The sequence below is a fragment of the Diabrotica virgifera genome, chromosome 9 (assembly GCF_917563875.1).
Source record: "Diabrotica virgifera virgifera chromosome 9, PGI_DIABVI_V3a".
Classification (NCBI taxonomy): domain Eukaryota; kingdom Metazoa; phylum Arthropoda; class Insecta; order Coleoptera; family Chrysomelidae; genus Diabrotica; species Diabrotica virgifera.
In genome coordinates this window covers 218211241-218236995 of record NC_065451.1, presented here as the reverse complement: position 1 = coordinate 218236995, position 25755 = coordinate 218211241, and the positions used below count along the sequence as shown (strand labels likewise).

The following is a 25755-nucleotide window of genomic DNA, read 5'->3' as shown; positions in this document are numbered from 1 at the left end:
AAATTTTTCAGGGTGAAATATGAAGGTCCTAAGTGTAGCATAAATGGTTGAAAAACGTAAAATGCGAATACTTGTTTTTGCATGTTTTTTTCACAATTATTGCTATTTTGCAACAAGGGTGACTATTTCTTAAATTTTTAGCCAATTCTACATTGTAGGAAATTTAATTACGCAACTTTTATGTCAGTACAACTTTTCTCGGAAATGAATACTTTTAAAGTTATAATCAAAAAACCAAGAAGAAAATCGAATTTTTCCTTAATTTTTTGACATTTTGATTATTTAAACAATGTTCCGGACCTTTTTGAGAGGGAGGATAACTCAAATATCATTATTTGATTTATTTTCAAGCAATTTCTGCAAAAAAATTTGAGTCACCTCTCAACGTCCAAATGTACTAATATTTTTACAGATGCGCCCTGGTCTATAACCTAATAAAACCAGGTTATAAAATATTCCCAGAATTTTTAGAATAATCTTTTTTGAAAACGATTTCCCCGGTGTAAATCGACACGTCAGACATTTAATTAATTAATTCAAAATATAATTTTGATTCTTCCATTAGTCGTGGCTCAATCCTATATAAATATAATACTTAAATTAGACATACAACAAGGAAACAGTTTCAAAATATTGTAATTAATTTAATGTGTTAGTACTTAAGGGTCAACTAATTTTTTTAATAGTGTTATTATTAAACATACTCTAATATGTATTGAATACTCACAGAAATATATTAGCCAACTCTTCCACCAACTTATGGTAATCGACTAAATTTGTCACACTCTTTAAACGATTTAACGATTACCCACGCACATTGAATTAGCAGGAATAAAAGGTATTAAGAAAATTACAGCAACTAAGTTAAATAGTTCTGTTGCATATCAAGTGTTCTCTACTTCATTATTGTTGCTCTATCAATAATCTGCCCATATAAAACCATAGATTTAGGAGAATTTCATTCCGTACGGATCTAAAAAAGAATAAACAATATTACACAAAGTTTAGCTGCAATAAAAGTTTACTTATGATACGTTCACATGACAAGCGCTTAAAGCGCGTTTTGACAACGCGCGATTACAGCTACATACCTATATAGTCCAGAGAAATAAGATTTTTGTCCTGACACACCCCCCTCCAGGCCGAAACCAAATTTTTTGAGTAGTATGGACATCTATATTATTAACCTATATGTTTCCTGCAGCCGATTTTGATGATATACATACTTATAAACAAATAAATATCAAAAAACGCTAAATTTTCGTTTTTCGTCTATTACCAAAAAGTTAAGCATTTTAAACAAATTTGAGAGTAAGAAACTCATAAATCGTATAAACAACTTTAATATGGCGGTCGCTGAATATGTCTATCCTTATTTGTTGCTTAGAAAATTGCAAAATAAATAATAAATTTTGAGATTTTATAAATGTTCATAACTTATGTAAAAATTAAGTTAGAACCTTCTGATTACACGGAATGCTGAGACTTCGGACATCTTGGAAATTAAAGCACCCTAATATGTCTGTGTAGATTTTGGCGTTCGATCCGACCATCACTTGTGACATCGTTGCCGTATCCTCTATTTTTTCATATTATCACGTTACAATTTTTGTGATATTATACACGAGCGTGACACCCTCAAAAAAGCGGTTAGTTTTCGAGATACTGACCACAGAGGGATGAATGGCTAATTTTATTCATACTTTATATTTTCGAGGGTACTGAAAACGAAAATGAAGTTTATTTTGAATTTTATGTGGGGGAACATTGTCAAAATCGCAATTTTAACCTTAAAATAAAAAAAAAAGAAATCACGTTTTTTTTGCGTTTACCTCGCTACAACTCTGTTCCATTTTAAAAATTTTTTCTGAAATTTTTACACTATATAGCTGCAACATTTTTGAAGATAAAGATATCTGCCTCAAGTTTTATTCTTATTATCATAAAGGTTATGAATTTTTCAAAGAAAAAGGTGCGGATTTGTGCATTGCAAAGTTTAATAGCAAAAGTTGTGTGACGAAGTTTAAAATTTAGCTTCTCAATCACGTTCATTTTAAAGTAAAGAGTACAAAGAAGTTTTCTGGTAAGTTTTAGATCAAAATGTTTTATAGAAAAAAAAATTGTGCAACTTTTAATGCCAACTTTAGAAATCCCCAATATAACGCTTATTTTTGAGGGACAGACAATCTAGGTCTAATTTCTCACATTTAGTACTATCCTTGGATTATAAGCTTTCATTTGACACCTAATTTGTCATTTTACCTAGTATAATGACGGATAAGTAAACGTTATTATTCTATTATTCTTGTAGGTACATTTAACATTGATTGAAATTATGAAAGAAATATATAGAAAACAGCATGGCAACACTGTGATGCACAAACATAAAAATTCAGCCACATTCAGCTGTGTGTTACATAGTGTGTTAAATTATATTTAAATTTCAAAGCAATTGTTCAAATCGTTTAAAAGTAATTTAATTTGTTTATCCCAAATTCATTTTTTTTTGCAACACTATAAGTCAGAAAATTATGATGTTACAGTAATAATACGTCGGACAGTTTATGAAAGAAGAACATTTATACTATTTATAAATATAAATAGTATAAATATATTATTTATATAACTTAATTTAAAAAATGACAAAAAGTAATTTTAAACAGTGTAAAATTATTTTGCAAAAACATGTCGATTTTTTGCTTACTTATAAACAATTAGAATAACTTTTTAACCGTTCCCGGTAGAAAAATTATTTCTTTATATTTAGAAAGACTGAATTTTTATACACATTTAGAAAGAAAAATAATTGTCCTAGGACAATTAGGGACGAAGTTAGCCCCCCACTTTTTTTTAATTCTTATGTTCTTGCAAAATAATTTTTGCAATACTTAGAATTATTTTTGGCATTTTTCTTTAATTAAATTAATAGTGTAAATCTTATTCTTTCATAAACTATCCAAAGTATTACTGTAACTTCATCATTTTCTGACTTATATTTTTCCAAAAAAAATTAATTTGGGATAAACAAATTAAATAACTTTTAAACTATTTGACCAATTGCTTTGAAATTTAAAATATAATTTAAGCACAAGAAGTCTCAGCACTCCGTGTAATAAGAAGATTCAAGTTAATTTTTACATAAGATATGAATATTTATAAAAACTCAAAATTTATGATTTATTTTGCCATTTTCTAAGCAACCAATAAGGATATACATATTCAGTGAACGCCATATTAAAGTTTTTTATACGATTTATGAGTTTCTTACTCTCAAATTTGTTTAAAATGCTCAACTTTTTGGTAATAGACGAAAAAAGCGAAAATTTACCGTTTTTTGATCTTCATTTGTTTATAACTATGTATATCATCAAAATCGGCTGCAGGAAACATATAGGTTATTATTATAGATGTCCATACTACTCAAAACATTTGTTTTCGGCCTGGAGAGGGTTGTGTCACCAACAGGATATTTTTTTTCCTTATTTCTCTGAACTAATATTTTATTCAGGTCGTTCACATGCTAACGCTTATTAACCCGCGAGCAGTCGCGGCGTTAGAAAAAATCTAACATTTTATTCTTTTTCGTGATTACTTGATGAACAACTTTGCAACATTACTTTCTACTCGGTAAGTGCCTCGAGAAAGGGAAGTGCATTACCACTCGTAATGCGAAGGTTTATTTTTTTTTTCTTATTTTTTTCTTCTTCTTCTTTGTGTGGAATTTATGGCTTTGGTGAGAACCAATTAGCTTTAATAATTGTTAGCAATAATATTTATAACATAACAAGTAAATAAAAACACTATAGAGTAAGAATTTTTTGTAAATTCGTATTTAAATTCGTATTGATAGATAGAATCTAACGCGCGACCGATTGCGTGACAGAAAAGAGCGCGACTGTTCCCGGTTTAAATGCCTTGCGTCATGTATTAAGATTTAATCATGTATTAAGATGAAATTATTTCCTATTATAAGGTGCGAAAGAATAACCTGTTCATAGTGCGGCAGATTCGTGCAAATATTATAAGAATTGTACATTTAATGATAGAAGCAAAATTAGATACGAGACCATCTCAGATTTTACCTTTTACAAAATGGCGGGCTTTCAAAATGGTGAGGATACATATGTGACTAATAGCACGATAAATTTTAAACGAAAAGTCTGACTTCAACCAAATTTGGTATATGGGTTCTTTTTTGATGTGAAAGATCGAGCTCCTGAACCGGAAGAATCGGTTTACCAGAAGTTGTATTTTTCCTGATTTTTTATGTAAAAATATGTTGTTTTTTCAATTCTTTCACCCTGTATATATTAATTTTTCAAAAAGGTAATACCAGCATTGAAAAGAGCGTAAAAATATTTTTAGGAACTATTATGAACTGTTTAGTTATGTTAATTACCTTGTAATAAATGCATAACATATCTTAACATGTACCTATGTGCGGCAGATTCGTGCAAATATTATAAGAATTATTGTGCGTTTAATGGTAGAAGCATATAATTTGGACCACTTATACTACACATACAAAGGTTCAAATTTAGATATGAGGCCATCTCAGATTTTGCCTTTTACAAAAATGGTGGGCATTCAAAATGGCGACTATACATATGCGACTAATAGAACGATAACTTTTGAACGAAAAATCTGATTTCAACCAAATTTAATATATAGGTTCTTTTTTATGTACAATATCAAGCTCTTGAACCGGAAAATCGGTTTACCAGAAGTTGTGTTTTTAAAAATATGTTGTTTATTTTTTCAATTCTTTCACCCTGTATATATTAATTTTTCAAAAAGGTAATACCGGCGTTAAAAAGAGCGTAAAAATATTTTTAAGGAAGTATCTTGAACTCTTTAGTTATATTAATTATAATTACCATTTAATAAATGCATAACGTATCTTCACATGTAGGTAACTATATTCGTGCAAATAATACAAGAATTATTGTGCATTTGATGGTAGAAGCATATAATTTCTACCACACATACAAAGATTCAAATTTAAATATGAGGTTATCTCAGATTTTGTCTTTTACAAAAATGACAGGCATTCAAAATGAATCTGCCGCTCATAGGTAATGTGAACATATGTTATGCATTTATTAGATGGTAGTTAACATAACTACAAAGTTCAAAATGTCTCCTAAAAAATATTTTTACACTCTTTTCAATAGCGGTATTACCTTTTTGAAAAATTAATGAATACAGGGTGAAAGGATTGAAAAAGAAACAACATATTTTTACAAAAAAAAAAACAGTAAAAACACAACTTCTGGAAAACCGATTCTTCCGGTTCAAGACCTCGGTCTTATGTATCAAAAAAAGAACCTTGATGCTAAATTTGGCTAAAATCGGACTATTTGTTCAAAAGTTATCGTGATATTTGTCATATATGTATAGTCGCCATTTTGAATGTCCGCCATTTTTGTAAAACGAACAAAAACTGAGATGGCCTTATATCTAAATTTGAACCTTTATATGTGTAGTATATGTGGTCCAAATTTTATGCTTCTACCAATAAATGCACAATAATTCTTATTTGCACAAATCTGCTTAACACAGGTACACGTGAATATACATTACGCATTTATTAAATGGTCGCCAAAGCGACCATTAAATATCGGTAAAAGATTTATGTCGCCAAAGCCCTTACAATATGGAAACGAAAATGCAGTGGAATGGGCATCCAAATCGACGACAACACCTGCATGTACACCCTTCAGTTTGCAGACGATCAGGTAATATGTGCAAACGATAAAGAAGATTTGTAATATATGACTCTCAAATTGAAGGAAGAATACGAAAAATGGGGATTGCAGATGAATGTAGAAAAAACATATGCCATTATGTTTTATATGCCATTAGAGTGAAAACTTAGTCTTTTTGGTAGCAGTTGCCGCTAGGGCATCTATGCCATTTCGTTCGTTGCAATCCGGGACTGCACGCTGTGGTTTGTTTTGATTGGATCAGAGAGAGCAGCATATGTGTCTCCTGATGAGAGACTAATAAGTTTCGAAACCGGTAGAGGTGCTTGCAGCACTCTCTGATTGGACTAGAATATGGTTCGGCTGTGTTTTCGTTTTGCAACGAAATTTAAAATAGTTATTCATTTTAATAAAACACAATATTTATGCCTAGGTGAGGATTCAACTGATATGGTATTGGACAATAATCAGAAAATAACTAGCTGTGATAAATATAAGTATTTGTGCATTAATTTCAACAAGGAAGGTACTGACGATGCAGAAATTAAGAGCAGAATAAATAAAGCAAGAACGATAATTAAATCATTGAACGGAGTTTTGTGGAGTACCGAGATAGGGAAACAAAAAAAAATGCGAATATACAACACCATGATTAAGAGCACATTGGTATACGGATCCGAAACATGGAGAATAAAGGAACACCAAAAACGAAAAATAGAAGCTGCTGAGATGGACGCCCTAAGAAGAGCAAGTAGAACATCGAGATTGGACCGGGTTAGAAATGAGGAAGTAAAGCGAAGAATGAATTTACAGGAAACAGTTGTAGAATGCATTGAGAAGAAACAATTAACGTGGTACGGACATATTCAGAGAATGGGGGAGGAGAGACTGCCAAAGAAAATTATGAAATGGATACCTACAGAAAACAGAAAAAGAGGAAGGCCAAGAACGACATGGATACAGGGAGTAAGACGATCAATGAGTGTAATAGGATTAGAAGATGAAAACTGCAATGATAAAAGATATTGGCAACAAGGCATCGGACAACGTCGGAGGACGTTTTGAACCCGAATTTAGATATATATTTATTACATGGTAATTTACATAACTAAAAAGTTCAAAATGTTTCCTAAAAAATATTTTTACGCTCTATTCAATGACAGTTTTAAATTTTTGAAAAATTATTACATACAGGGTGAAAGAATTGAAAAAAAAAAACAATATATTTTTACATAAAAACCAGGAAAAACACAACTTTTGGTAAAGCGATTCTTCCCGCTCAAGACTTCGATCTTATACATCAAAAAAGAAACCTATATACCAAATTCGGTTGAAATCTGACGCCTCGTTCAAAAGTTATCGTGCTGTTAGTCACATATGTATGGTCGCCATTTTGAATGCCCGCCATTTTGGTAAAAGGCCAAATCTGAGATGGCTTCGTGTCTAAATTTAAACCTTTATCTGTGTAGTATATGTTGTCCAAATTATATACTTCTACCATTAAATGCACAATTGTTTCACATATCGGCTGCACTATTCAAACAAAATTCCTGTTACGTAGGGAAATTCTTCTCTCTCATAATCCTTAGTGCCCTTCAGGGCGTCGGATGTAGGGTCCCGCTTCTTATCCACTTCTTCTATGCAATTATATTGTTGGCTAGATTCTTCGTATCTCCTATATTCATGTCATTCATGAAAATATTACTTTAATGCATACCAGCCCTCCTCTCTACAGGGTGTCTTAAACTTAACATAAGGAAAACATTTCCTTTCTTCCACCCGGTATATGCACAAAATAAAAGTGTGCGAAAAACCGTATAAAATCGTGTTTTTTTTTGTCGAAAAATGAACATATTCACTCGCAAATAACTCAAAAAGATTTACTTTGCCTTAGAAAAAACTTACTTAGTGGAAAAACTCTTCAGAGCTAAAGTTGCTTAGAATTAGTCAGTTTATCTAATTCCCGAGTTCATTTGAACGTACGTGTTTTCACCCCTGAGAAAGGTACTCTGGGCTAATTAGCAAAATACAAGGAAAAGTTATTTACCAGCAATTTTATTGCTGGAATCGAATCTTATTATTGTATGTATTAATAATATAGGTATGCAAAGTGCGCAGATAGTGTGCTACTTTTTTTATAAACAAAATGGCGCCCGAAAAGCGTGTTTTTTTCTATTATTGCTCAATAACTCCAAAGATTTTAACTTTACACCAAAAACACCTAAATAAAAATTCACCTCAATTCAATTCTCCATAGAGACTTGTTTTCCCCGATTCACTTCGACGAAAACTTTTCCCGGAAAAAGCGGGTTTTTCCAACAAAATCTTTAATTTTCAACAAAAATTTTAGATAAGTAATTGTTAATCAATAATTAAATAACTTGGTAGTGAAAAAGTCCTCTTTGTATAGATTGTAATTTCAGAAGCCGATGGAAATTGAATGAACAGTTTAGCAACAATTGAATTGTTAATTAAAAATTTACGGTCGCTATAATAACGACAATATTTATGATGCATAAGAAAAGCTATAATTCTTTCATAAAAAGACACTACAACTATCCAATGTACTTTACAGAATTTAAATTGGACTATTTAAGCGGCCTCAGGAATATTTTAAAATTATACTCAATTTTTTGGCTTATAAACAAATAGAATATCTCGGTAAGTATTAAACTAAATTAAATCGTGAAAACGGTATTCGAAAAACAGCAGCAGGACGCTTCTTTTAAAAGAAAAAACGTTTAATTATGACGAGTGGTTCCTGAGATACAACCGGTCAAAATTGACAGGAATTTACTGCAATGATATAAACAATAGGATCATAATTTTCAAACAATTTTGCTATTTTTGGCAATTTTCACACGTTTTTTCGATAGTTTTTATTATAATAATATATGTTATGAGTATTTTAAGGACATGAAAATTGGTGGGGAGAAAGAGGACAAAAATAAAAAGGTGATGGTTTAAAAATTATGATCCTGTTGTTTATATCTTTGCCGTAAATTCCGGTCAAATTTGACTGGTTATATCTCAGGAACTACTCGTCATAATTAAACGTTTTTCTTTTAAAAGAAGCGTTTTGCCGCTGTCTTTCAAATACCGTTTTTACGATATAATTTAGTTTATTATTTCCCGAGATATTCTATTTGTTTATAAGCCAAGAAATTGTTTATAATTTTAAAATATTCCTGAGGCCGCTTAAATTGTCCAATTTCAATTCTGTAAAGTATATTAGATAGGTATAGTGTCTTTTTATGAAAAAATCAAAGCCATTCTTGAGCATCATAATAATTTTCGTTATTATAGTGACCGTAAATTTATAATTAACAATTCAATTGTTGCTAAACAGTTTATTCAATTTCCATCGGCTTCTGGAATTATAATCTATATGAAAGGGGCTTTTGCATTACCAAGTTATTTAATTATTGATTAAAAATTACTTATCTAAAACTTTAGTTGAAAATTAAAGATTTTGTTGGAAAAACCCGCTTTTTCCGGGGAAAGCTTTCGTCGAAGTAAATCGGAAAAACAAGTCTCTATGCAGAATTTAATTGCGGTGAATTTTTATTTGAGTGTTTTTGGTGTAGAGTTAAAATCTTTGGGGTTATAGAGCAAAAATTGAAAAAAACAAGATTTTCGGGCGCCATTTTGTTTATAAAAAAAGTAGCACACTATCTGCGGACTTTGCATACCTATATTATTAATATGTACAATCATAAGGATCGATTCCAACAATAAAATTGCTGGTAAATAACTTTTCCCAAAAATGGCCTATTCTCCGGTAATCAGCCCAGATTAAGGGTGAAACTCACCCACAGGGAAAAAGCACACATCATCACAATATCACTATATCACTTTTTTTCTTTGACATGTAATAAGCTACGTCCCTGTCAAATTTCAAATCAATCCAAGCGGTTCTTTAAAACTAAGAGGTTTTGCAATATTTTATCGTGAGTGAATGGACAGTAGGTGTATTTTCTATCATAGGGCTACTGTTAAATTTGATATCGAAGCTGGAAACACGAAGACATCATTATAATGACAGATAATTCCAATCTATTGAAATTTTACGTGTCGTATCAGTGTTAATAAATGTTGTCCTGATTTATGTTAACAGTTTCGAGTAAATGTATGACGTTTTGACGACCTAGACTTCAGAATCGATACAAGAGCTATAATTCAAAACCACAGGCTATAAACCTACATATTTCGACAATAAACCAGGGAAATAACTTCACCCACATACATTAAACGTTAAATTTAAATTTTGTAGTATACTTCATATGCTATTACGATATAGTCGAGGCGGGATCTGTTTTGAATAGGAAACTTGCATAAAATTTTAAATTCGAAAAAAATGTTATAAATCACAACAGAACATAATTTAAAAAATATACCAAAGAAAAAAGTTGTTTATGTCCTTAGTTTGGCCCCTAAAAAGGATTAAAATCGAAAGAAAATTCAAATTATAGCAGGCAGTCCAAAACACGCTCTCACTCATTGGCCGTGACATCGACCCCTACATAGAATAACGTTGTAACTAACATCTTTGGCGACTATGAGTTACAGTGTTCTTCTTGTAAAATTTTCAATGCTTTATGGAATTTAAATATAGACCAGGGCGCATCTGTAAAAATATTAGCACATTTTGACGTTGAGAGATGACTCAAATTTTTTTGCAGGAATTGCTTGAAAATAACTCAAATAATAATATTTGAGTCCTCCTCCCTCTCAAAAAGGTCCGGAACATTGTTTAAATAATCAAAATGTCAAAAAATGAAGGAAAATTTCGATTTTTTTTTCGTTTTTTGATTATAACTTTAAAAGTATTCATTTCCGAGAAAAGTTGTACTGACATAAAAGTTGCGTAATTAAATTTCCTATAATGTAGAATTGGTTGAAAATTTAAAAAACATTCACTCTTGTTGCAAAATAGCAATAATTGCGAAAAAAACATACAAAAACGTTTTTCAACCATTTATGCTACACATAGGACCCTCATGTTTCACCCAGAAAAACTATATGATACAGTAAAACAATACTGTAAATTTCATTAAGATCGGTTCAACAGATTTTGCAAAATAAATTTTGCAGTCCAGCTTTCGCAGAAAAAATTCATTTTTTCAAAATGTTACATAAATAAATGTTACATGTTGAAAATAAAGAAGAGAGCAAGTTGAATTTTTTTTTGCGAATAGAAGTATATTGTACCTTTCATTTGCAATTTGAAAAATTAAAATCGATTAACTACCACGCGGCGTCAGGATTTTTTTTAAATAAACATTAATTATTGGTGCTACGCGCAGGACAGCGGATAGTTTGCTATGATTGGGCATTCCAATGACCTTTGATAATGATTGATACATTTTAATTTTTATTACATTTCGATATAAATAAATAAATTTGTTTATTGCAAAATAAAAACACATACTCTATTCTTTGAAATAACACTTTTTTAGCAAAAACTTTCTTTGTTCATATATTTTAACTTAGAGAATAAATTTTATTATTTTTAAAAATATGCAATTGTTTAAACAATATTTCACAAACAATAATAAAATTAGTTTGATTTTTGTGGAATTAAAATATTAAAATACACCAAAATATAGAGTAAGAAAAGAATATATTAGATGAAGATTAGAAGAAATTTTGGTGGAAATCAACTTGTGTGAATCGAACACCGCTGTCCTGCGCGTAGCACCAAAAATTAATGTTTATTTAAAAAAATTTCTGACGTCGCACAGTGGTTCCAAATGCTGAAAACGTGGTCATGAGGCGAAAAAAGGGGTCCCTATTTAGGGATTTTCATGTTTACAGTTGTCTTCTCATACTATCGTAGAATCCTGATACGCAGGTATGAGGATCAGACTGGATGTATTCTGGTTCACAACTCAGGAACAAGTGGGCCATGTCCGGGGTTATTTTGGCCGGCAGAGAACGTGAAAAAGAACTCGTATATTGAAAACGCTGTAAAACGTTTTATAGTTTATCAATTTTAGCGCTGTAAAGCAGATTCTTCTTTTTTAAGTATGTAGTAATGTAAGATATAACTTAAATTAACATTTATTAACAATAAATGCTTTAAATCTGTTAATGCATAAATAGTGAAAATATACTTGAAATAATTAACAATTTGTAAAGATGCATTCCAAAAGTACAAAATTCTGCATAATTCTGCGACTAGGAACTAAACCAATAAAAAACCAAATTTTTCCTTCATATCTTGACATTTTGATTATTTAAACAATGTTCCGGACGATTTTTAGTGGGAGGATAACTCAAATATTATTATTTGAGTTATTTTCAAGCAATTTATGCAAAAAAAATTAAGTCCCCTCTCAACGTCCATCTCAAAACAGATGCCCCCTGGACTAATATTAAAAGACAACAAAACAGAGAGTAAGAAAACAATATTAGATAAATATTGGTAGACATTTTGTTGGTAATCAAATTATGTAAATTAAAGCATTACATACTAGGTAGGTTTATTTTACATTTTCCAAATAGGCAGGTAGGTAAATATGTAATTTTTTATTACATAGTTACATATTACAATATTTTTATTACGATACTGAAACATTTAGTATTACGTACCTGTTGCTATTAAAAACTATTTAAAAAGTCACTACAATTTTAATCTTGCTTTTTTTCTGCCCTCATAACAATAAAAACTGATATACACAACATTTGTTTACTCATAACCGACATATTGAACAATTTTATTGACAGTTCATTGTAATTACCCAATCAGAGCACGTATAATGTTTCAGCTGCGCCCAGGACCAAGACTTTTGATGAATTCGCGCACATATAAATTTACTCACAACGCGCCTAAGGAAGTATAACTTCAAAAAAATTTTCTTCCACCCGGTATAAGTAGGTACAAAAAAGAAGTTTGAGTAAGCCTTTTGCACAACTGTGTAAATACTAAAGAAAAACCTATAATAATGAAAAAAACATTTGCGGAATCTGTCCACGAGAAAATAATCAACTGTGAAAATGAGCATAGTTTTCTTATCTCTGACTTATGCACACTTATGCCTCGCAGCATATATGTCGCACAATGGTTTGTGTTGAATTAAATATTAGTTTTAGGATCCGGTCCGGAAATTTCAGGTAAAAAAATCGAAATACTTTGAGCTCCACAACTTTTATAGTTTTCAGAAGAAACATTGTAAATTTAAATAATAAACCGAAATATGTAGAAGCAGTGTACAGTGATCTGTTAATAGCTGTAAGTACAGTTTCCAAATTTGCAGTAGTTTGATTAGAAGCATTGTTTTTATATACATACGAAGAACATTATTTATATTTCGTATTTATTAATTATTTAAAAACTATTTTCAACTATTGTCATTATCTTGCTAATGGCTAGATCGACTATTTACTTTTAAATAAACAGAGTCGGACCTACCCAAATTAAAATTATTGAAATGACAGTTCATTTTAAAATTAAAAAAGATAGAAGATTAAATTTGACAAAATGACAGGTGGTACTTCTGACTACAGGGATCCATCAATTAATCCCGATCAGCAAAACATTACTTATTCTACCATCACTAAGCAACAACCATTAACAAAATTCCCAACAAAAAACCAGGCCATAATTTTACCGGCAGTTAACGGAATAAGAACAGAAGAGTACACCATTGCAGTAGGAACTATAGTCGATCCAAAAAATGTACTGTTCTCATCCAAAATGTCAAACGGAAGAATATGCATCTACCTTTCAAGCATACAAGTTGTAGATGATTTTCTAAGTCAACATGGTGAAATTAAAATTAGAAAACATATAATCAAAGCACGTAAACTAATTACACCCGCTAATAGATTAGTTCTATCCCAAGTATGTCCATCTATACCCCATAACATATTCGAACAGTTTTTAATCAACCTTGGTTTTAAATTAATGTCTCCGATTTCGTTTCTTAGAGCTGGAATACAAGACCCGCAATACAGCCATGTACTTAGTTTTCGAAGACAAGTTTACTTTGCACCTACAGGCATTCTACTCTACCCGACTCCGTCCTAATTGATTTTGAAAATATTTCGTACCGAATTTTTCTTTCCGATAAACTAACTTGTTACAAATGCCACCAAACTGGTCACGTTTCCTCGTACTGTACCTCAAATCCCTCTTATCCACAAAATACTCAAAAGCCCCAAACGGAGGAAAATTTTCTTCCACAAATACCATCTACTGGCCCCGAACAAAATCAAATTACACATGTAAATGACGAATCTCGAGAAGAAATGGATGCTCAAGTCAGCACTGATCTCACTCGGAAGTTTCATCCCCTACTTGCTCCACTCCTACAGAAACTATAGCAACAGAATTAACGAAACCAAAACCAGTGCAAATTAAAAAGAAGAAAAAAATTTTTAAATTATACAAATCCACTTCAGAAACTACTAATATTGAGTTATTATTACAACCAGTCAAACAATTTATCCAGGATGCATCACCACCATATGTACTAAATTACACCTAATTACTAGCATTCTTAGAAGACGTTCACGGTTCTTCCACCCCAGTAGAACTGGTCCTAGAATACACACAAAATATACACGGGTTGGGGCATATGCTAACTGAAATATATCCCATGTTGAACGAAAGAGCAATTAAATCCAGAATTACAAGAATCAAGAAAAAACTACTTAGTAAAATAAACCAAGATTTTAGTATTCAGGATGACACCTCTGAAGATACTGACGCATCACAGGAAAATACTCCTTCCAACGATAAATAAAAAAAAGATGGAAAAAACTTGACGATAACAAACTACAACGCATCAACCAAAATTTGTCACCAAAAGGATAATGCCACAAAAACGACGAGATCAAGTCATACAACACCGCTTGAGAATAGGACATACCAGGTTAACCCACCAGTACCTAATGAAGAAAGAACAACAAAAACTGTGCTATGTTTGTGATATTCCTCTGACAATCGAACACATTATTGTTAGTTGCCCACTCTATCACCTGGAACGACTTCAAAGTGATTTACCAAGTGATCTGAAAAGTGCCCTGAACTATAGTAAATGTGATAAAGTGACTAAGTTTCTAAAACTAAGTAAATTGAACAATCTAATATAAAAATAAGCTTAAGATCTCAATTTTAATTAGTTGTTATAAGCAAACATGATATAATGTACAACTCTTCCCCGCCAATAACCTTTCATGGTTGACGCGGTTTACTTAATAAAAAAAATATGAGTGCTACGTTATGAACAATTTAAAACCAACTTTGTAAAAATTCTATAGTTCATAGTTTATATCAATTTAATATGTATCGTAATTGTACCACCGCTAATAACATTTTATGGTTGATGCGGGTTATTTCTAATAAAAAAAATATTAGTTTTACTTACATGTTCGATATTTCCTTCACGCTACAACATTTCACTAATTTCTAATAACTTCTTAAATTCACTACAATAAACAACTACATATACAGCAAAACAGTCTGACTACTTGAAGACGATGACACAATAAGCTCCAGCGACATTATAACTTAACGAGTCGGGTTAAACGAAGACGTATTAAGTTGTTAAAGTAGTTGTGGCACGTTACGTTTAAATTAATCAAGGTTGGCCTAATTGGCCGAATTCGTGTTATCCAATACTGGATCTACCTTTGTTGAGTCAAGCTAATAGATGTTATTTGACAATGAGATGGACAAAAATATGATAAGAACTGTTTCTAATCATTAAATTACGTTTTTAAGGTTCCTAAACAAACGTGTTGTGTGAAATTGTTTATTTAAGATGATCTACAGGCCATTTAAAGGACTATTAATTATACAGGGTATAAGCAGGATTATTATACAACATGAGAAAACATTTGACACAGTGAACCATCAGAAGATCCATCTTTAAAAGAATGCCGAATATAGCATCGCTACACCACTGTGATCAAAATTATCTACGATAATGCTACGGCATCCGTCAGACTCCATGAAGATACACAAGTTTAAGGTTATCTTGGAGTTCACCAAGGTGACACTATTTCGCCAAAACTGTTTACAACATTATTGGAATATATGTGTAAGCGTGCGAACCTAGACGAAAAGGGCATAAACATAAATGGAGAGCAACTTAGTCACATCAGGTTCGCGGACGGCATAGTCCTGATAACAGATCGCATTGATCATGCCATCAAAATGTGCGAAAGTACAAGTATAGGCTGAATGATGATGATACAGGGTTGGGATAAAATATGGAACAAAGTAAATAACTTTGAAACGAGAAAAGCTATATTTATGAAACTTATGCAAGTAAAATGAGATATAACGCATATTATGATGTAAGTTTTGTTGCTACTGTATTTCCAGTTTTACTGGAAACACAGTACAGTCGTACCCGCTAATTAGAATACCGGTTATAGGAATATCCCTGTTTAAGTAATAGAAATTTGAGGTCCCGAACGGTTTTACTAGCCAATAATGATCGGTTATTAGAATATCCCGGTTATAGAAATACTTTTACTTGGCAAGAATGCTATGCCAAGAAGTGAGTTCGATTGTATACAGTTTTTTTAATAGGACACCCTATACATTTTTGCAGGTTTTAAAAGAACTTGTTATTCTTAATTCATACATACTGTAATGATTTATTTACTGATTTATATTTTTAACAGTTATATTTAAGTCTGCCCATATGTATGCCACATGTCTGCCTTATGTATGCCAATAAAAATAATTAATTTATATTCTCTTTTCTACAACCGTGTTAAAAATGCAATTTTTAGCATTCCAGAGGAGCGTTAAAAATGCTACTTTAAAGCACTAGTGCTTTAAAAATTTTAAGGCACTGCAGTTAAAAGTTAATTGTCAAATTGTGAAACGTCAAAATATTTATATTTCATTTATTAACATTAATATTATTAGTACAACTTGCGCAATTTGAAGAAAGTGGTATAAAAGGTTTTGTAAAATTTAATTTAAACTGTATTATTGCATTTTTAACACGTTTGTAAAAAAAAACTAATAAAATTTGTTAGAATATACAACAATAAAAGTAGGATGTTATTCTATAGTTGTTATGATTTACGTATTGACAGTATAGGCAGTTTTGATATAATGTCAAGAAAAATATATAAATGGAATGTCATTCAAGTTCAAGTAAAAGTTTTTGTAGATATTGTCCTGTAATTGAGAATGAATAAATTATAATTGTTGATATATAAGACGTTTGTAGAAAAAATATTGTATGATATACGTGTTAAAAAGTACATTTTTAAGGCACTCATGTGAATTGTAGAATTCGCTTCGCTCATTCTGCAAACTTTCACATGCGTGCCTTAAACGTGTACTTTTAACACTTATATCATTAATAACTATTATTACACACACTTAATATTTAATTTATTAAAAACACAATTTACAATGCTCCTAGAAAATTATCCTAGATTAAGTCACACATATAGCACAAGCTTGAAATATTGCTATATCCAGCTATATGCTATATTCAGTATAATAACAACTAACTTAATAATAATCATTTAAGAGCGCAGGCGCAAATATTTTACGGCTATCCCTACTGTTTCTTTCTTTACACGGCAAATTACGTGTAGTAAAATTCTCACTGGTATGGATATGTACATAAACATTACTTGACAATGACATTGTCACCATTAACTTAGAGATGACTTTTGAATGATCTTGGATAACTGTTATTTGTATAATCGCTTAAATTGTTAGTTCAGTTAACTAATATGAAAATTTTTTCACTAACTATGTATTCAGTGATTATAATAATTTATATACTATGCAATAACAACTAAAACTTAATCGAAAAAAGAGGAAAAGTGATAAAGTGATTTTTTAATAATATATTGTTACTATGGAACGCTTATATAAATTTTTAACATCGGTATCAACAAAATACTTGGATCACAGAATATATCCTGGTTTATGATTTGCTTGGGATCTTCCATAAATAATAAACAATAAATAACTTTTTATTAATTTCGCCTCTTAAATCAATTATCAATCAAGTGCACTATAAATATTATTTAATAAACCACTCAAAATATTCCTGAAGCCGTGTCAAATATTTAGTACCCTTATTTGTCACTGTCTTGTCAGCACATTCTGTTCGACTGAGTGCGTTGTATGACAAAGATAGCGAATGTTCGATTTGGAAAATATCACCACGGATATTTCTTTTTCGAATCCTGAAAAAATTAATAAATATTTTTGAAAAATTTAAACGCAGAATGAAAGATTATTACAAAGGGCCGAAAGTCCCTTAGCATAAATAAAAAGTTTCGTTTGAATGAGATATCTAAAATTAAAAATCACACTAAATTTTCTCTTAGATTCTCACCCTGTAATTTATTAAAATAAACAGAAGTTTTCAGGAACTTTATTCCCTTGGTAATAACGTAATCTTTTATTCTGCGATTGAATTTTTCAAAAATACTTATTAGCTTTCTCAGGATTAGAAAAAAATGAATCCCATTGAAATAGCATTGTAGCCGAAAGTTTGCGCCTATCGCCTTAATCACATTTTTTGCCCTTTCTACATTTTGTTTTGGTCTGAATTTCCATTATTTTCTACCACAAACAACTCTTCATAGTCCTCAACAGATACTTCTCTTCTGAATATTTTCCTAAAAGCAGTTTTGAATTGTTTTTGGTCCTTCCATAATTTCCAAAAAACAACCATTGAACAAGAATACGCTAAGAATTCTGGTAAAAAGGCTAGAGACCACAACACTGTTTCTACGTTTCTCTTTTTGACGATGTTTATTAAATTGTAAACCATAAATAATGGCAACCACAGGAGTAATATTACTATGGATATGTTTAGAGCGTATGACTTTGTTTTTACCAGTCTGCCATCTTTATTGTTAGTGCCAAGATATAGCAGAAAAATTACAGCAATAAGGTAGTAGGTGGTTAAAAAGTAAGAATTAAAGTTGTTTTGAAAGCCACTTTTGAAACAAAAATTTGCAGAGATGGCGAAAATCATTACATGAAAAAAGTAAAAAAAGAAAAACAAATAAAAATATCTCTTTTCGTATTTTGGAAACCAATTAGCCTGTTGGCTTTCAACCACAACATCAACTCCATATCCAGCAATGAATGTCAATAGTAAAGCAATTGCAAAGTTCTCTATCCTCGAACAAATGCAGTACCAACGGACCTCTAAGCCCTTTGGGTAAAATAGATCCATTATACAATAGAAGAGAGGAATCGACAATACATAAAAAATGTGGAAAATTGCAAAGTTCAAGAGGTAGCAGTTGGTTCTGTTTTTAAGTCTTCGGTACTTCAGAATGACAGCTATGAGGAGTATGTCGCATAAGATGGAAATGAGACGTAGGGGGATGCTGAAGTAATCTGCTGCTATGGTTACATATTCCAGCCAGTCCATGCCTGGTGTGTCCAAATGTGGATCGTCGTCCCAAGAGGAGGAGTTATCAGCCTTATTTCGATTTCTGAAACAAATAATATAGTATGAAAAAGAAAATTAGAGACTTATTATATTTTAAATTCTTTCAAAAAAGACCATCATCATCTTCTATATCTGGGTCAATCCATCCCAAGTGGTCCAATATAAATTAAGTTGGTTGCTTGACTATTTTTAATATTTTTTATTTTTTTACCTTTTAAACTTCAGTCTATAGACTACCTACAGAATTCCATTTATTTTATTTTTAAAAAATTTAGTTTGCCGATGACGGCCATTTTTGTTAAAGCGCATTTTCACGGAAAACATGGCTTTGCTGTTTAGCCAATATTTTCACTGAGGTTTGTCCTAGAACAATAAATCAAAAACCAAGCTTTTCAGAAAAGTATGCTCTAAAAAACGGCATGTAGCATTATTTAATTTCAAACTACCCTTAAGGTCTTAAATGAACCTCAAAGTTTGAAGAGGTAAACTGGTAAAATTCCATTTTCAGCATTTTTTTAACAGCATAAGGCAAGCCGATAATGGTTTGTAATTTTCTTCTGCAAAACACATACGTACCTACATACTTTAAATAAAAACAGTTTGAGCTTTAAGACTTGAGTAAATTTTTTCAAAAAAAAATCTCAAAAATGTAATTTTTTGAAAAAGTTTTGACCCCTTATATCTCTGAGAATGAGGAGTAAAAATTTGGAGTTGCAGACTTACCTAATATAGGAGATACAGGTTTGAAAAAATGGTCGAAAATCAAAATGGTCAAAATTTGAGCGTTTGCGGGCAGGGTAATTAAAATTCGAATAAACTGTCTAATGAAATAAAAATTAATCTATTTTCATCAGATTTCACAATGAATACAAATTTATACAGGGTGGGCCAAAGAAAAGAGTTCACCTCGATATTTGGCAGTTTTAAGGGGATTGCCGAAACTTTTATTTTTAAATTACAATATTTTTACATATATTTCATACGTCTCCATGAAGTGTCATCATGACGTGTCATCGTCAGTGACGTCATCCATCTGGGCGTGATGACGTAATCGATGATTTTTTTAATGAGAATAGGGATAGTAGTATGTTTTCTCTGTTCAGTAGTATAAACAATAATATAATTATTTATACAGGGTGGCCAAAAAATAATTTTTGAATTAAATTAATTGACACAAAAAGAAGAATGTAAGTAATTTATTTAACTGAAAATAAATTTTATTGCTGTCATAAAAAAGAAAAAAAATATTATTTGGCAAATAAACATTTATTTTCGCTTAAATTAAATGTTCAAACTGTCAAGAGGTAGGTGGGAGGCTGTTTGTGATTTAATTTAAGCGAAAAGAAATGTTTATTTGTGAAATAAACAGTTTTTCTATTTTCTGACAGCAGTAAAATGTATTTTTAGTTGCCACAAGACCCATATTTCCATTTAAAAAAATCATCGATTACGTCATCACGCTCAGATGGATGCCGTCACGTAGTATGAAATATATCCCAAAAAGTTGCAATATAATAAAAATAAAAATGGCCCTATTTCGGCATTTCCTTAAAATCTAATAGGTAACCCTTGCCAAATAACGAGGTGGACTCTTTTCTTTGGCCCACCCTGTATAAATTTGTATTTATTGTGAAATCTGGTGAAAATACATTAATTTTTATTTCATTGGACAGTTTATTTGAATTTTAATTACCCTGCCCGCAAACTCCCAAATTGTGACCGTTTTGATTTTTGACCATTTTTTTTGGCCTGTAACTCTTCGGAATGGGACGTTTCATCGTCGCCGGTTCATCGCCGCCGTTTCGATGCCCCCGGTTCATCGCCAGTCCATTTCATCGCCGTCCGTTTCATCGCCGTCCGTTTGACCACCAGTTAGTCAGTTGATTTTGTATTATGGGAGATGACACGACACGACGTTAAATTCAGTTCAAAACTTTTGACAATTAAAAAGATAAAAAATATTATTATTTACTGTTCTACTTCCCCTAAATTGTTGTACAGGAATTTTGAGTTCTTTTCGAATTTAAGAAACAGTTTCTCTTGGTTGGAAATGTTGACCGGGAAATTAAAAAGATTATCAGTAATAATTGCACAAGCGCTCTAAAATTCTATATTAATTTTAGAGATCGAGTGCAATTTGTTGCGATTATTTCATGAATAAAACTGTTCAAAACCAAAATTTTATTGTAATTTATTTATGTAAGTACAAATTAGTACAATTAAACACACGGTTTTTATAAATATTTTACGGTTGAAAATCATAACTTTTATAATTTTTAAAACATTAATTGTCATTAATGTCACTGAATGTATTTTTTCATAGCAACGAAGGGCATCTGACGTAATATACTTGACGACGGGAAATTATCAAAAATTATCAGTTTAATTTAGATTTCTGTAGCTTTCTATTGGTCAGAATCTCCTATGAATAAAATAATCATTATCCTGTATTTTATATTATAAAAGTTTGAAAGTCTATTAAAATATTAAGTATGGCAACGGGAATGGTCATTTCCTAGAATTTCCTAATTATTACTAAAAATAAATAATAAATGTAACTGTCGAAAATTCGTAAAGATTTTTCAGATAGCGATTAACTGACTGGCGATGAATCAGCCGGCGATGAATGGGCCGGCGATGAACTGGCGGCATCGAAACGGAGGCGATGAACTGGAGGCGATGAAAGGTCCTAGACCCGTAACTCTTATATAACGTAAGTCTGCAACTCCAAATTTTTACTTCTTATTCTACTTGCTAGAGGCTAACATTCAGCCAAATTTCAAATTTTTTCATCGGTGCCCATCAGGGATATAAGTGGTCAAACTTTGAGATTTTTCAAAAAATTACATTTTTGAGATTTTTTTTGAAAAAATTTACTCAGTAAATGAGTCTCAAAGCTCAAACTTTTTTTGTTTAAAGTATGTACATATGTCTTTTCCAGAAAAAAATTACAAACCATTATCGGCTTGCCTTATGCTGTTAAAAAAATGCTGAAAATGGAATTTTATCAGTTTACCTTTTCAAACTTTGAGGTTTATTAAAGGCCTTAAGGGTAGTTTGAAATTAAATAATGCTATGTACCGTTTTTTTAGAGCATACTTTTATAAAAAGTTTGGTTTTTGATTTATTGTTCTAGGACAAACCTCAGTGAAAATATTGGCTAAAAAGCGCAGCCAGGTTTTCCGTGAAAATGTTCGACACGCTTTAACAAAAATGGCCGTCATCGGCAAACTAAATTTTTTAAAAATAAATTTAATGTCATTTTGTGCTCTCTATAGACTGAAGTTTAAAAAGTAAAAAAATAAAAAATATTAAAAATAGTAAGGCAACCACTTTTGGACCACCATCTTCTATTCTATGTATATCTATTTATTGGTCACGACATGACAGCAACAAAGACACACAGCAAGCTATAAATGACATAGAGGAGTAATTCACCTCAACCAAGAAGCGAATTTTGAATGCCATGTTAGCTATTAGGGATTGTAATGTTTCATGAAAATATGATTGAGTGTATTCAATGTAGTTTTAGAAAAAATTGATTGTAAGGGATAGTGGGATAGAACACGTCTTTTACTAAGTACCTATCTGAGGGCAAAAAAGAGAGAAAAGCTAAGAAAGATCTAGTGATGGAAGGTGTCTGAGACTAGGATACGGACTAGGCTAAGGGTGATCTAGTGGTGGAAGGTGTCCGAGAGATGAGAATCAGAGATTTGAAGCTGAGATGCTAAGAACAAAAAAAGATAAAAATTATCCATCTCGCAATGGGCTGAAAAGGCCTGTTATAGTTGTGCCATTTTATCTTTGCTCGTGAATCATGATTCATTTTCCAATAAATTAAATTAAAACATTAAATGAAACTTAAGTCGCTGTGTAATATCATTGATACGTAATGTCGATGTAATAATTAGGAAATGGCTATTATCCCGGTGGATGTATTTTATTGAAGTGTTTAATCTTTTTTCACTATTGAGGAAATTGATGGACTCGAAATTAAATAGTTTGAACATCATACCGACTATTACAAGTACCTATAAAGTTAAATATAGAACGGTAATAAATAAATTTAACAAAGTCACAACAACAAAGTTAATATTGTAATACGCCATTACTAATACTCGTCTTTGTCTGGGGACTCAATAGTCAGAATTGAAACTCTTCCTCTATTTAACTGAATATTATTTTATATATTGATTATATTTATTTTTTTAAATATAAAACGAAATAAGCTTTATTAATAAATAAAACTTCATTGATCTATAAAACCAAATGAACAATAAATGCAAATAAAAAAAATATGAAATAAAATTTTTTAAGAAACGCTTTTCTTTAGTTACGAGTGACTAACATTGCTAACAAGTTATAAATACTTGGGAACTTTAATAAACGAAACTGGAGACCAAAACAATGAAATAAAAAGACGTATCGAAATTGCCAGGGCCACCTTCATAAAGATGAGAAAATTCTTCTACAACACAGATATAAGCATCCCTCTACGATTAAGAATGCTAAGTGGCTACGTATTTAACACGCTATTATACGGTGTAGAGGCCTGGACTCTCAAACAGAACAACATAAAAAATATTGAAAGTTTCGAGATGTGGTGCTACCGTCGAATGCTGAAGATTAGTTGGGTTGATAGAATCACAAATCTTGAAGTAATACGAAGGATAGGAAGAGACCCAGAAATTTTATTAACGATAAAACGAAGAAAACTCGAGTATTTGGGTCACCTGATGAGAGGTCATAAATAAGCATTACTTCAAAATATAATGCAAGGAAAAATAGAAGGAAAACGGAATCCAGGCCGTAGAAGAATGTCGTGGATGCGGAATTTGAGAGAGTGGTTTGGCTGCACCACTAATGAACTTTTTAGGTCAGCTGTAAACAAAGTCAGGGTAGCCTTGATGATTTCCAATCTCCGATAGGAGTGGCACAAGAAGAAGAAGGAGAAGACTAACATTGAAAATATTATAAAAAAATCAACTAAAAAGCCAAAAATAAAACAAAAATTGAAGAAATCTAACACATTCGTCAAAGAAAAGCGTGGCACGTCTTCATCGAATAAACGGTTTTCGCTCCACGCTTTTCTTTAACGAATGTGTTAGATTTCTTCAATTTTTTTTTTATTTTTGGCTTTTTAGTTGATTTTTTTATAATATTTTTAATGTTAGTCACTCGTAACTAAAGAAAAGCGTTTCTTAAAATTTTTTTTTTCATATATTTTTTATTTTTTACTTTTTAGTCTTACACTTTTCAAACATTAAAATACGTCAAAAAAAAGTCATGTTTATTAAAATATGCATAAAACATATGATGTACAAACATAAAAAGTAGTCGGAATCGGCAAAAAATTTGAAATTTTATTGTTTATTAATGAAGCGTAACGTAAACAATTAACGTAAAATGTCAAATTATGTATAGTTCATATATTAACTACAATCTGTAAAAGTTTCAAGTTTCTTCATAGTAAAAAACAAAAGAATTTAAGCATTTTCCGTTAAAATCGCTTTTTATTTAAACAATTAATAAACATTAAAATTTTTTTTAATAATTATTCTTGTATTGTTCCCGCGAATGCATATGTCTGCAAATGTTTAGTCATTTACATTGAAGAAAAGGCAGTCAAATAACCGGCCAAAGATTTGACCCAAACGATTGAACTAAAGAAAAGTGTTTAATTAATTAATACGCCAAAACGAATTCTAATGTTAATTGTAGCACAAAACGTCTCTACCGGTGGTTTTTATAAGACTACGATAAAAACCCGAATTTTTTAATTCGAGTTTTGGTTGAAGTTTTGTTTCGCATCGTATTGAAATTTGACACGAATAAGCGCCGATTTTTATATAAACAAATATATATGAGCGTTCAAAATTTGAAACATTATTGTTTATTTATGAAGCATAATGTAAACAATTAACGTAAAAAGTGAAATTATGTATAGTTCATATCATTAGCTACAATCCGTAGAAGTTTAAAGTTTCTACATTGTAAGAAGCAAGAGAATTTAAGCATTTTCCATTAAAATCGTTTTTTTTATTTAAACAATTAATAAACATAAAAAAATTTTTATTGACTATTCGTGTATTGTTCCCACGAATGCAAATGTCTGGCAAATTTTCATTCATTTGCATTGAAGAAAAGGTAGTCAAGTTAACGTCTAAAGATTTAACACAAACTATTGAACTAAATAAAAGCGTTTAATAAACCAATAAACACGACAAATGCGCTTTCTATGGACAAGTGGCTTAATTTTGCGATAATTACTAGTCTCTGTGAGTAAAAACGAGACCTAATATAAATAGTAATTCGTGAATAATTTCATGCATGGGCAAAGATAGAGTGAAAGAACTATAACGGTATACATGCACACACATTTCTGGACAAAAATAAATAGAGGGTGCTAAAGAAACGAGACGTCCCTGAGACGATGTGACTGATTGACGAATGTACTTGATTATGTGTTAGTACTTAATGAGTTAACTAATTTTGTTATATTAGTAATGATAATTAAACATAGTCTAATACGTATAATATACTTACAGAAACGAATGAGCAAACTCTGCCACCAATTTCACCAATTTATGAAAATAGACTAAATTTTTTTGTCAGACACTTTAAACTCTGTATTTAACGCTCAC

The 25755-nt window shown here is 31.0% G+C and overlaps 2 protein-coding genes across 3 annotated transcripts in view; both read right to left on the bottom strand.

The window, feature by feature from the left end:
- LOC126892035 (uncharacterized) overlaps positions 1 to 15243 on the bottom strand; it is a 573784-nt gene extending 558541 nt beyond the window's left edge. For both annotated transcript variants that reach the window (XR_007700658.1, XM_050661457.1), the window contains exons 1-2: positions 15080 to 15243; positions 728 to 973 (exon numbers count right to left, since the gene is read on the bottom strand). The gene's annotated coding sequence lies outside the window, so the exon portion shown is untranslated. The remainder of the gene's footprint in view (positions 1 to 727; positions 974 to 15079) is intronic.
- Positions 15244 to 17056: 1813 nt separating this feature from the next.
- LOC126892218 (uncharacterized) lies at positions 17057 to 25755 on the bottom strand. The gene is made up of 2 exons (XM_050661724.1): positions 25658 to 25755; positions 17057 to 19154 (listed from the first exon to the last, which is right to left on the bottom strand). The coding sequence occupies exon 2, from the start codon at positions 19088 to 19090 to the stop codon at positions 18233 to 18235; it is 858 nt and encodes a 285-aa protein (XP_050517681.1). The 5' UTR covers positions 19091 to 19154; positions 25658 to 25755; the 3' UTR covers positions 17057 to 18232.

Coding starts and splice junctions, on each gene's coding strand:
- LOC126892218 (XM_050661724.1), bottom strand. CDS start 19,090: ATGGACTGGCTGGAATATGTAACCATAGCAGCAGATTACTTCAGCATC.